Raw genomic sequence first — 13,281 nt, forward strand, 5'->3', positions numbered from 1 at the left:
GTAACAGTAGTAGTAGTATTAATAGTAGTGGTAGTAATAACAGTAGTAGTAGTAGTAATAGTGGTGGTAGTAACAGTAGTAGTAGTAGTAATAGTAGTGGTAGTAGTAACAGTAGTAGTAGCAGTAATAGTAGTGGTAGTAGTAACAGTAGTAGTAGTATTAGTAATAGTAGTGGTAGTAGTAACAGTAGTAGTAGTAATAGTAGTGGTAGTAATAACAGTAGTAGTAGCAGTAATGGTAGTGGAAGTAGTAACAGTAGTAGTAGTAGTAATAATAGTAGTGGTGGTAGTAACAGTAGTAGTAGCAGTAATAGTAGTGGTAGTAGTAACAGTAGTAGTAGTAGTAATAGTAGTGTTAGCAGTAACAGTATTAGTAGCAGTAATAGTAGTGGTAGTAGTAACAGTAGTAGTAGCAGTAATAGTAGTGGTAGTAGTAACAGTAGTAGTAGTAGTAATAGTAGTGTTAGCAGTAACAGTATTAGTAGCAGTAATAGTAGTGGTAGTAGTAACAGTAGTAGTAGCAGTAATAGTAGTGGTAGTAGTAACAATAGTAGTAGCAGTAATAGTAGTGGTAGTAGTAACAATAGTAGTAGCAGTAATAGTAGTGTTAGCAGTAACAGTATTAGTAGCAGTAATAGTAGTGGTAGTAGTAACAGTAGTAGTAGCAGTAATAGTAGTGGTAGTAGTAACAATAGTAGTAGCAGTAATAGTAGTGTTAATAGTAAGAATAGTAGTAGCAGTAATAGTAGCAGTAGTAATAGTAGTAGTAATAATAGCAGAAACTGCTCTGACATACAGTGAGAGGTTGCACATAATTTTTATCATGTGTTATGTTAGGTAAGGTTCGTCAGGAAACATTTTCCTGACGCGGGTCTTAGATGATGACCCGCCGTTGGAGCTTTTGGTTATCTGATCGAAGCCTTCCGCTGGCTTACCGGTCCACCCCTTTAAAAATTATAATCATAGTTATAACTATTCAGGAATAATTATTTTTTTTATGTGTAATATTAGTATAGTGAATCTAGGGAAGATTGCAACGTCTAGTTGATGTTGCAAACATTGCCTGGAACAAAGTTGATGTTGCAAACATTGCCTGGAACAAAGTTGATGTTGCAAGCATTGCCTGGAACAAAGTTGATGTTGCAATCATTGCCTGGAACAAAGTTGATGTTGCAAACATTGCCTGGAACAAAGTTGATGTTGCAAACATTGACTGGAACAAAGTTGATGTTGCAAACATTGCCTGGAACAAAGTTGATGTTGCAAACATTGCCTGGAACAAAGTTGATGTTGCAAACATTGCCTGGAACAAAGTTGATGTTGCAAACATTTCCTGGAAGAAAGTTGATGTTGCAAACATTGCCTGGAACAAAGTTGATGTTGCAAACATTGCCTGGAACAAAGTTGATGTTGCAAGCATTGACTGGAACAAAGTTGATGTTGCAATCATTGCCTGGAACAAAGTTGATGTTGCAAACATTGCCTGGAACAAAGTTGATGTTGCAAACATTGCCTGGAACAAAGTTGATGTTGCAAACATTTCCTGGAAGAAAGTTGATGTTGCAAACATTGCCTGGAACAAAGTTGATGTTGCAAACATTGCCTGGAACAAAGTTGATGTTGCAAGCATTGACTGGAACAAAGTTGATGTTGCAAACATTGCCTGGAACAAAGTTGATGTTGCAAGCACTGACTGGAACAAAGTTGATGTTGCAAACATTGCCTGGAACAAAGTTGATGTTGCATGCATTGACTGGAACAAAGTTGATGTTGCAAACATTGCCTGGAACAAAGTTGATGTTGCAAGCATTGACTGGAACAAAGTTGATGTTGCAATCATTGCCTGGAACAAAGTTGATGTTGCAAACATTGCCTGGAACAAAGTTGATGTTGCAAACATTTCCTGGAAGAAAGTTGATGTTGCAAACATTGCCTGGAACAAAGTTGATGTTGCAAACATTGCCTGGAACAAAGTTGATGTTGCAAGCATTGACTGGAACAAAGTTGATGTTGCAAACATTGCCTGGAACAAAGTTGATGTTGCAAGCACTGACTGGAACAAAGTTGATGTTGCAAACATTGCCTGGAACAAAGTTGATGTTGCATGCATTGACTGGAACAAAGTTGATGTTGCAAACATTGCCTGGAACAAAGTTGATGTTGCAAGCATTGACTGGAACAAAGTTGATGTTGCAAACATTGCCTGGAACACAGTTGATGTTGCAAACATTGCCTGGAACAAAGTTGATGTTGCAAACATTGTCTGGAACAAAGTTGATGTTGCAAGCATTGACTGGAACAAAGTTGATGTTGCGAACATTGCCTGGAACAAAGTTGATGTTGCAAGCATTGACTGGAACAAAGTTGATGTTGCAAACATTGCCTGGATCAAAGTTGATGTTGCAAACATTGCCTGGAACAAAGTTGATGTTGCAAACATTGCCTGGAACAAAGTTGATGTTGCAAGCATTGCCTGGAACAAAGTTGATGTTGCAAACATTGCCTGGAACAAAGTTGATGTTGCAAGCATTGACTGGAACAAAGTTGATGTTGCAAACATTGCCTGGAACAAAGTTGATGTTGCAAGCATTGACTGGAACAAAGTTGATGTTGCAAACATTGCCTGGAACAAAGTTGATGTTGCAAACATTGACTGGAACAAAGTTGATGTTGCAAGCATTGGCTGGAACAAAGTTGATGTTGCAAACATTGCCTGGAACAAAGTTGATGTTGCAAGCATTGACTGGAACAAAGTTGATGTTGCAAACATTGCCTGGAACTAAGTTGATGTTGCAAACATTGCCTGGAACAAAGTTGATGTTGCAAACATTGCCTGGAACAAAGTTGATGTTGCAAACATTGCCTGGAACAAAGTTGATGTTGCAAGCATTGACTGGAACAAAGTTGATGTTGCAAACATTGCCTGGAACAAAGTTGATGTTGCAAGCATTGACTGGAACAAAGTTGATGTTGCAAGCATTGACTGGAACAAAGTTGAAGTTGCAAACATTGCCTGGAACAAAGTTGATGTTGCAAGCATTGACTGGAACAAAGTTGATGTTGCAAACATTGCCTGGAACAAAGTTGATGTTGCAAACATTGCCTGGAACAAAGTTGATGTTGCAAACATTGCCTGGAACAAAGTTGATGTTGAAAACTGCCTGGAACACAGTTGATGTTGCAAACATTGCCTGGAACAAAGTTGATGTTGCAAACATTGCCTGGAACAAAGTTGATGTTGCAAACATTGACTGGAACAAAGTTGATGTTGCAAACATTGACTGGAACAAAGTTGATGTTGCAAACATTGCCTGGAACACAGTTGATGTTGCAAACATTGACTGGAACACAGTTGATGTTGCAAACATTGCCTGGAACACAGTTGATGTTGCAAACATTGACTGGAACACAGTTGATGTTGCAAACATTGACTGGAACACAGTTGATGTTGCAAACATTGCCTGGAACAAAGTCCTTGGGATTATTTTACCCCTCACGGTCAGGCCTCACCAGGCCTCCTAAGTAACTTTATTTAGGTAAACATGAGTCCCGTGGTTCGGGTGGCAACACACTCGCCTCACACACTGAGTGTCCGTGGTTCAATCCCTGGCACAGCTGGAAATGTTGATCATATTTCCTTACATCTGCTGTCTCTGTTCACCCAACAGTAAGTAGATACATGGGTGTTAATAGACTGATGTGGGTGGCATCCTGGGGAACAAGATTGAAGAACCACAATGTAAATAAGAGTCGTCGACGACACTGACTTTCCTGGGTTATCCTGTTTGGCTAACCCTCCCCGGGTTAAAAATCCGAGTAAATCTTAAGTTACAGGTAAGAGGGAGTTTACCTGGAGATGGTTTCAGGGGTCAACGCCCCCGCGGCCCGGTCTGTGACTAGGCCTCATAGTGGATCAGGACCTGATCAACCAGGCTGTTAATGCTGGCCGCACGCAACCCGACGCACGAACTACAGCCCGGCTGGTCAGGTACTGACTTTAGGTGCCTGTCCAGTGCCTTGAAGATACTCATGGGTCTATTGGTAATCCCCCTTATGTATGCTGGCAGGCAGTTGAACAGTCTTGGGCCCCTGGCACTTACTGTGTTGTCTCTTCTCGTGCTAGTCCCCACACTGTCTTAGTGTGTAGTCACACTGGAATGTGAATGTTTGTATACTGCAATATTCTTATACCAGGCACCACCACTGCTAACTTTAGCAGTTGTATCAGTTGAAGGTCCTACCCGCCCCCTTCCACTCCCCCCACCCTCTCCCCCTCCCCTTCTACTCCCCCTCCCCTTCTACTCCCCCTCCCCTATCACTCTCCTCCTCTCCAGCTTCCCCTCTCCTTCCACTCCCCCTCCTCTTCCACTCCCCCTCCCCTACTACTCCCCCTCCCCTTTCACTCCCCCTCCCCTCCAGCTCCCCCTCCCCTTCCACTCCCCTTCCTCTTCCACTCCCCCTCCCCTATACACCAAGGTTACACAACTAACTAAACCTAACATTCCACACTTACCAAAGTGTAAACTCTGTCTCGCGCGATCAGTCTCAGGTAAACTAAGTCATGTGGCGGCTTAGAGAAGCTTGGAGAGTCGTAAAAGTGCAGACCGACGCGTTATCCACTGCGCCAGCTGTCTACAGTAAGACTCGTGCAGCTAGGTACATTTATACACCATAGGAAGGTTAGCATGAGCCACCACTGTGACCACAGATGCAATATGTGTATAAATATACCTAGTTGAATGAATCTTATTGTAGCCAGCTGGCCCAGTGAATAACGCGTCGGTCTGCACTTTTACGACTCACTAGCCGCGGGTTCAAGCCCCACCCGTGGTATGGTTTTCTTGGGTGAATAACCCGTAAGTTATATCATGTTGCTTGACATTGCTGTGTTATTTTACTATAAATCTGTAAACAACATATAGACGAATAATCTGTAAATAGCCTCAAGATAACTTAGGTAATCTTCGTCAGGAAACAGGACAAGTGTTTCCTGTGACCCGCCTCTGGAGCTTTTAGTCATCTGACCGAGGCCTTCCACTGGCTTACCACTCCACCACTTTAAGTATTAAGGTTATATATGCTCTCAAGATCATGGTAACAACAGTTAACTGTCTTATACGACTTACATAATGCAGGTTTATTATGTAAATGTTATTGAAAAAAACATCCGAAATTAAACAGCTGATGGACGGGCCTTAAAATAATGATTTTTAATTTTGGTTAAACTTAATCGTTTTCCGAAACAAATCGCATTATATCAAAGATCTTTAAAAGGTACACAAGTAACCCGCACATACAGTGTGACTTGTGTAAATGGTCCATGTTGGACCGAAACGTCGTGTTAAGCTCCTCTCTCTCCCCCCCTCAAGGGACGTTCCTCGACGCTGGTGAGAGGCTCTTGATCTAGGGAATTGGATCTGTGCTCCACTTCCCTGAATCGACCCTGAATACCTTCCATCCCCCCCAAACGTGCGCTGTATAACCCTACGTGTTTAGCGCTCCCCCAAGAATAAAATAATAAAAATATTTATTATTCGAGTCAGAGTATTGTTATTGTTAATTATCATTGTTAATTATCATTGTTAATTATCATTGTTAATTATCATTGTTAATTATCATTGTTAATTATCATTGTTAATTATCTTTGTTAATTATCATTGTTAATTATCATTGTTAATTATCATTGTTAATTATCATTGTTAATTATCATTGTTAATTATCATTGTTAATTATCTTTGTTAATTATCATTGTTAATTATCATTGTTAATTATCATTGTTAATTATCATTGTTAATTATCATTGTTAATTATCATTGTTAATTATCATTGTTAATTATCTTTGTTAATTATCATTGTTAATTATCATTGTTAATTATCATTGTTAATTATCATTGTTAATTATCTTTGTTAATTATCATTGTTAATTATCATTGTTAATTATCATTGTTAATTATCATTGTTAATTATCATTGTTAATTATCATTGTTAATTATCATTGTTAATTATCATTGTTAATTATCATTGTTAATTATCATTGTTAATTATCATTGTTAATTATCATTGTTAATTATCATTGTTAATTATCATTGTTAATTATTATTGTTAATTATCATTGTTAATTATCATTGTTAATTATCATTGTTAATTATCATTAAAAGTTATCTTTACCTGGTGTGTTAAGTACGTAATAACTAAAATAACTTATTACAATAAGATTCAGTAATTTAGTGACGTATTTCCTTATGGTTGGTGAGCGAAATATGTGGATGGTGAGCGAAACGTGTGGATGGTGAGCGAAACGTTGATGGTGAGCGAAACGTGTGGATGGTGAGCGAAACGTGTGGATGGTGAGCGAAACATGTGGATGGTGAGGGAAACATGATGAGTCGCAAGTGATGGTAGTAAGTGCAGTGAGTCGCAAGTGATGGTAGTAAGTGCAGTGAGTCGCAAGTGATGGTAGTAAGTGCAGTGAGTCGCAAGTGATGGTAGTAAGTGCAGTGAGTCGCAAGTGATGGTAGTAAGTGCAGTGAGTCGCAAGTGATGGTAGTAAGTGCAGTGAGTCGCAAGTGATGGTAGTAAGTGCAGTGAGTCGCAAGTGATGGTAGTAAGTGCAGTGAGTCGCAAGTGATGGTAGTAAGTGCAGTGAGTCGCAAGTGATGGTAGTAAGTGCAGTGAGTCGCAAGTGATGGTAGTAAGTGCAGTGAGTCGCAAGTGATGGTAGTAAGTGCAGTGAGTCGCAAGTGATGGTAGTAAGTGTAGTGAGTCGCAAGTGATGGTAGTAAGTGCAGTGAGTCGCAAGTGATGGTAGTAAGTGCAGTGAGTCGCAAGTGATGGTAGTAAGTGCAGTGAGTCGCAAGTGATGGTAGTAAGTGCAGTGAGTCGCAAGTGATGGTAGTAAGTGCAGTGAGTCGCAAGTGATGGTAGTGGCTAACGCGACGGTCTGGAGTTTTGTGACTCTCTGACCGCGGGTTCAAATACCGCCCGTGGTATGGTTGGTGATGGTAGTAACGGCAGCTGTGCTGGAAGGTACCTCTTGAAGCTGTCGTAGCTGATGACCACTTACTGAAGTACTCCACTATGTCCTTATTGTCCCTGCTGAAGTCTCCCAGTTCAGGCTGACACCACTGAAGTCTCCCAGCTCAGGCTGACACCACTGAAGTCTCCCAGCTCAGGCTGACACCACTGAAGTCTCCCAGCTCGGGCTGACACCACTGAAGTCTCCCAGCTCAGGCTGACACCTCTGAAGTCTCCCAGCTCAGGCTGACACCACTGAAGTCTCCCAGCTCAGGCTGACACCACTGAAGTCTCCCAGCTCAGGCTGACACCACTGAAGTCTCCCAGCTCAGGCTGACACCACTGAAGTCTCCCAGCTCAGGCTGACACCACTGAAGTCTCCCAGCTCAGGCTGACACCACTGATGTCTCCCAGCTCGGGCTGACACCACTGAAGTCTCCCAGCTCGGGCTGACACCACTGAAGTCTCCCAGCTCAAGCTGACACCACTGAAGTCTCCCAGCTCAGGCTGACACCACTGAAGTCTCCCAGCTCAGGCTGACACCACTGATGTCTCCCAGCTCGGGCTGACACCACTGAAGTCTCCCAGCTCGGGCTGACACCACTGAAGTCTCCCAGCTCAAGCTGACACCACTGAAGTCTCCCAGCTCAGGCTGACACCACTGAAGTCTCCCAGCTCAGGCTGACACCACTGAAGTCTCCCAGCTCGGGCTGACACCACTGATGTCTCCCAGCTCGGGCTGACACCACTGAAGTCTCCCAGCTCAAGCTGACACCACTGAAGTCTCCCAGCTCAGGCTGACACCACTGAAGTCTCCCAGCTCAAGCTGACACCACTGAAGTCTCCCAGCTCAGGCTGACACCACTGAAGTCTCCCAGCCCGGGCTGACACCACTGAAGTCTCCCAGCTCAGGCTGACACCACTGAAGTCTCCCAGCTCGGGCTGACACCACTGAAGTCTCCCAGCTCGGGCTGACACCACTGAAGTCTTCCGGCTCAGGCTGACACCACTGAAGTCTCCCAGCAGGCTGACACCACTGAAGTCTCCCAGCTCAGGCTGACACCACTGAAATCTCCCAGCTCAGGCTGACACCACTGAAGTCTCTCAGCTCAGGCTGACACCACTGAAGTCTCCCAGCTCAGGCTGACACCACTGAAGTCTCCCAGCTCGGGCTGACACCACTGAAGTCTCCCAGCTCGGGCTGACACCACTGAAGTCTCCCAGCTCGGGCTGACACCACTGAAGTCTCCCAGCTCGGGCTGACACCACTGAAGTCTCCCAGCTCAGGCTGACACCACTGAAGTCTCCCAGCTCGGGCTGACACCACTGAAGTCTCCCAGCTCGGGCTGACACCACTGAAGTCTCCCAGCTCGGGCTGACACCACTGAAGTCTCCCAGCTCGGGCTGACACCACTGAAGTCTCCCAGCTCGGGCTGACACCACTGAAGTCTCCCAGCTCGGGCTGACACCACTGAAGTCTCCCAGCTCAGGCTGACACCACTGAAGTCTCCCAGCTCGGGCTGACACCACTGAAGTCTCCCAGCTCGGGCTGACACCACTGACGTCTCCCAGCTCAGGCTGACACCACTGAAGTCTCCCAGCTCGGGCTGACACCACTGAAGTCTCCCAGCTCGGGCTGACACCACTGAAGTCTCCCAGCTCGGGCTGACACCACTGAAGTCTCCCAGCTCGGGCTGACACCACTGAAGTCTCCCAGCTCAGGCTGACACCACTGAAGTCTCCCAGCTCGGGCTGACACCACTGAAGTCTCCCAGCTCGGGCTGACACCACTGAAGTCTCCCAGCTCAGGCTGACACCACTGAAGTCTCCCAGCTCGGGCTGACACCACTGAAGTCTCCCAGCTCAGGCTGACACCACTGAAGTCTCCCAGCTCGGGCTGACACCACTGAAGTCTCCCAGCTCAGGCTGACACCACTGAAGTCTCCCAGCTCGGGCTGACACCACTGAAGTCTCCCAGCTCGGGCTGACACCACTGAAGTCTCCCAGCTCAGGCTGACACCACTGAAGTCTCCCAGCTCGGGCTGACACCACTGAAGTCTCCCAGCTCGGGCTGACACCACTGAAGTCTCCCAGCTCGGGCTGACACCACTGAAGTCTCCCAGCTCAGGCTGACACCACTGAAGTCTCCCAGCTCGGGCTGACACCACTGAAGTCTCCCAGCTCGGGCTGACACCACTGAAGTCTCCCAGCTCAGGCTGACACCACTGAAGTCTCCCAGCTCGGGCTGACACCACTGAAGTCTCCCAGCTCAGGCTGACACCACTGAAGTCTCCCAGCTCAGGCTGACACCACTGAAGTCTCCCAGCTCGGGCTGACACCACTGAAGTCTCCCAGCTCAGACTGACACCACTGAAGTCTCCCAGCTCAGGCTGACACCACTGAAGTCTCCCAGCTCAGGCTGACACCACTGAAGTCTCCCAGCTCAGGCTGACACCACTGAAGTCTCCCAGCTCAGGCTGACACCACTGAAGTCTCCCAGCTCAGGCTGACACCACTGAAGTCTCCCAGCTCAGGCTGACACCACTGAAGTCTCCCAGCTCAGGCTGACACCACTGAAGTCTCCCAGCTCAGGCTGACACCACTGAAGTCTCCCAGCTCGGGCTGACACCACTGAAGTCTCCCAGCTCAGGCTGACACCACTGAAGTCTCCCAGCTCAGGCTGACACCACTGAAGTCTCCCAGCTCAGGCTGACACCACTGAAGTCTCCCAGCTCAGGCTGACACCACTGAAGTCTCCCAGCTCAGGCTGACACCACTGAAGTCTCTCAGCTCAGGCTGACACCACTGAAGTCTCCCAGCTCGGGCTGACACCACTGAAGTCTCCCAGCCCGGGCTGACACCACTGAAGTCTTCCGGCTCAGGCTGACACCACTGAAGTCTCCCAGCAGGCTGACACCACTGAAGTCTCCCAGCTCAGGCTGACACCACTGAAGTCTCCCAGCTCAGGCTGACACCACTGAAGTCTCTCAGCTCAGGCTGACACCACTGAAGTCTCCCAGCTCAGGCTGACACCACTGAAGTCTCCCAGCTCGGGCTGACACCACTGATGTCTCCCAGCTCGGGCTGACACCACTGAAGTCTCCCAGCTCAAGCTGACACCACTGAAGTCTCCCAGCTCAGGCTGACACCACTGAAGTCTCCCAGCTCAAGCTGACACCACTGAAGTCTCCCAGCTCAGGCTGACACCACTGAAGTCTCCCAGCCCGGGCTGACACCACTGAAGTCTCCCATCTCAGGCTGACACCACTGAAGTCTCCCAGCTCGGGCTGACACCACTGAAGTCTCCCAGCTCGGGCTGACACCACTGAAGTCTTCCGGCTCAGGCTGACACCACTGAAGTCTCCCAGCAGGCTGACACCACTGAAGTCTCCCAGCTCAGGCTGACACCACTGAAGTCTCCCAGCTCAGGCTGACACCACTGAAGTCTCTCAGCTCAGGCTGACACCACTGAAGTCTCCCAGCTCAGGCTGACACCACTGAAGTCTCCCAGCTCGGGCTGACACCACTGAAGTCTCCCAGCTCGGGCTGACACCACTGAAGTCTCCCAGCTCAAGCTGACACCACTGAAGTCTCCCAGCTCAGGCTGACACCACTGAAGTCTCCCAGCTCAAGCTGACACCACTGAAGTCTCCCAGCTCAGGCTGACACCACTGAAGTCTCCCAGCCCGGGCTGACACCACTGAAGTCTCCCAGCTCAGGCTGACACCACTGAAGTCTCCCAGCTCGGGCTGACACCACTGAAGTCTCCCAGCTCGGGCTGACACCACTGAAGTCTCCCAGCTCAAGCTGACACCACTGAAGTCTCCCAGCTCAGGCTGACACCACTGAAGTCTCCCAGCTCAAGCTGACACCACTGAAGTCTCCCAGCTCAGGCTGACACCACTGAAGTCTCCCAGCCCAGGCTGACACCACTGAAGTCTCCCAGCTCAGGCTGACACCACTGAAGTCTCCCAGCCCAGGCTGACACCACTGAAGTCTCCCAGCTCAGGCTGACACCACTGAAGTCTCCCAGCTCAGGCTGACACCACTGAAGTCTCCCAGCTCAGGCTGACACCACTGAAGTCTCCCAGCTCAAGCTGACACCACTGAAGTCTCCCAGCTCAGGCTGACACCACTGAAGTCTCCCAGCCCAGGCTGACACCACTGAAGTCTCCCAGCTCAGGCTGACACCACTGTGTAACTATCATAGAGAACACTGTAGCACCACACTGCTGTTGTTACCACTGTGTAATTTATGTTAGTAGGGATCTGACTAATTTTCTGAAGTACTGTGTATTACCAGTAGATCCCTGGCTGTCTTTAGGTGCCTGTTCAGTGCCTTCTTAAAGTCAGTACCTGACCAACCGGGCTGTGAATTTTACGTCAGCTTGCGTGAGGCCAGTAGTAACAGCCTGGTTGATCAGACTCTGATCCACCGTGAGGCCTGGTCTCAGACGAGCCGCGGGGGCGTTGACCCCCGAAACCCTCTCCAGGTAAACTTTCATGCAGAGTGCGACGGTTCGTATCCTGCGTGTAGGAATACCAGGAGTGTGCTGCTACACTCTTCTGTATGATACATACTTGTTTGTTAGTGGGATGGTTTGTGAAGGACCTGCCTAGCATGGGCCAACAGGCCTGCCTGTTCTTATGATCATATATATATATATATATATATATATATATATATATATATATATATATATATATATATATATATATATATTGTAGGTAGTAGGTTGATAGCAACCACCCAGGGAGGTACTACCGTCCTGTGGTAGTAGGATGGTAGTCAGCAACCACCCAGGGAGGTACTACCGTCCTGTGGTAGTAGGTTGGTAGACAGCAACCACCCAGGGAGGTACTACCGTCCTGTGGTAGTAGGTTGGTAGACAGCAACCACCCAGGGAGGTACTACCGTCCTGTAATAGTAGGTTGGTAGACAGCAACCACCCAGGGAGGTACTACCGTCCTGTGGTAGTAGGTTGGTAGACAGCAACCACCCAGGGAGGTACTACCGTCCTGTAATAGTAGGTTGGTAGACAGCAACCACCCAGGGAGGTACTACCGTCCTGTAATAGTAGGTTGGTAGACAGCAACCACCCAGGGAGGTACTACCGTCCTGTGGTAGTAGGTTGGTAGACAGCAACCACCCAGGGAGGTACTACCGTCCTGTAATAGTAGGTTGGTAGACAGCAACCACCCAGGGAGGTACTACCGTCCTGTAATAGTAGGTTGGTAGACAGCAACCACCCAGGGAGGTACTACCGTCCTGTAATAGTAGGTTGGTAGACAGCAACCACCCAGGGAGGTACTACCGTCCTGTAATAGTAGGTTGGTAGACAGCAACCACCCAGGGAGGTACTACCGTCCTGTAATAGTAGGTTGGTAGACAGCAACCACCCAGGGAGGTACTACCGTCCTGTGGTAGTAGGTTGATAGACAGCAACCACCCAGGGAGGTACTACCGTCCTGTGGTAGTAGGTTGGTAGTCAGCAACCACCCATTGAGGTACTACCGTCCTGTGGTAGTAGGTTGGTAGTCAGCAACCACCCAGGGAGGTACTACCGTCCTGTGGTAGTAGGTTGGTAGTCAGCAACCACCCAGGGAGGTACTACCGTCCTGTGGTAGTAGGTTGGTAGACAGCAACCACCCAGGGAGGTACTACCGTCCTGTGGTAGTAGGTTGGTAGACAGCAACCACCCAGGGAGGTACTACCCTCCTGTGGTAGTAGGTTGGTAGTCAGCAACCACCCAGGGAGGTACTACCGTCCTGTGGTAGTAGGTTGGTAGACAGCAACCGCCCAGGGAGGTACTACCGTCCTGTGGTAGTAGGTTGGTAGTCAGCAACCACCCAGGGAGGTACTACCGTCCTGCGGTAGTAGGTTGGTAGACAGCAACCGCCCAGGGAGGTACTACCGTCCTGTGGTAGTAGGTTGGTAGTCAGCAACCACCCAGGGAGGTACTACCGTCCTGTGGTAGTAGGTTGGTAGACAGCAACCACCCAGGGAGGTACTACCGTCCTGTGGTAGTAGGTTGGTAGACAGCAACCACCCAGGGAGGTACTACCGTCCTGTGGTAGAAGGTTGGTAGTCAGCAACCACCCAGGGAGGTACTACCGTCCTGTGGAAGTAGATTGGTAGACAGCAACCACCCAGGGAGGTACTACCGTCCTGTGGTAGTAGGTTGGTAGACAGCAATCACCCAGGGAGGTACTACCGTTCTGTGGTAGAAGGTTGGTAGTCAGCAACCACCCAGGGAGGTACTACCGT

The 13,281-nt window shown here is 48.0% G+C and overlaps 2 protein-coding genes across 3 annotated transcripts in view; both read left to right on the top strand.

The window, feature by feature from the left end:
• LOC138853898 (dentin sialophosphoprotein-like) overlaps positions 1–1,030 on the top strand; it is a gene marked incomplete at its 5' end in the record, with an annotated part of 1,997 nt that extends 967 nt beyond the window's left edge. Inside the window, one exon of the mRNA XM_070093484.1 lies at positions 1–1,030. This exon is cut by the window's left edge and continues 967 nt beyond it. Within this exon, the coding sequence (XP_069949585.1) occupies positions 1–800 (800 nt within the window).
• Positions 1–13,281, top strand: part of LOC128694154 (vascular endothelial growth factor receptor 1) — a 598,057-nt gene that overhangs the window by 72,310 nt on the left and 512,466 nt on the right. The window lies entirely within an intron of this gene.

This window comes from Cherax quadricarinatus, chromosome 43, assembly GCF_038502225.1.
Source record: "Cherax quadricarinatus isolate ZL_2023a chromosome 43, ASM3850222v1, whole genome shotgun sequence".
Classification (NCBI taxonomy): Eukaryota; Metazoa; Arthropoda; class Malacostraca; order Decapoda; family Parastacidae; genus Cherax; species Cherax quadricarinatus.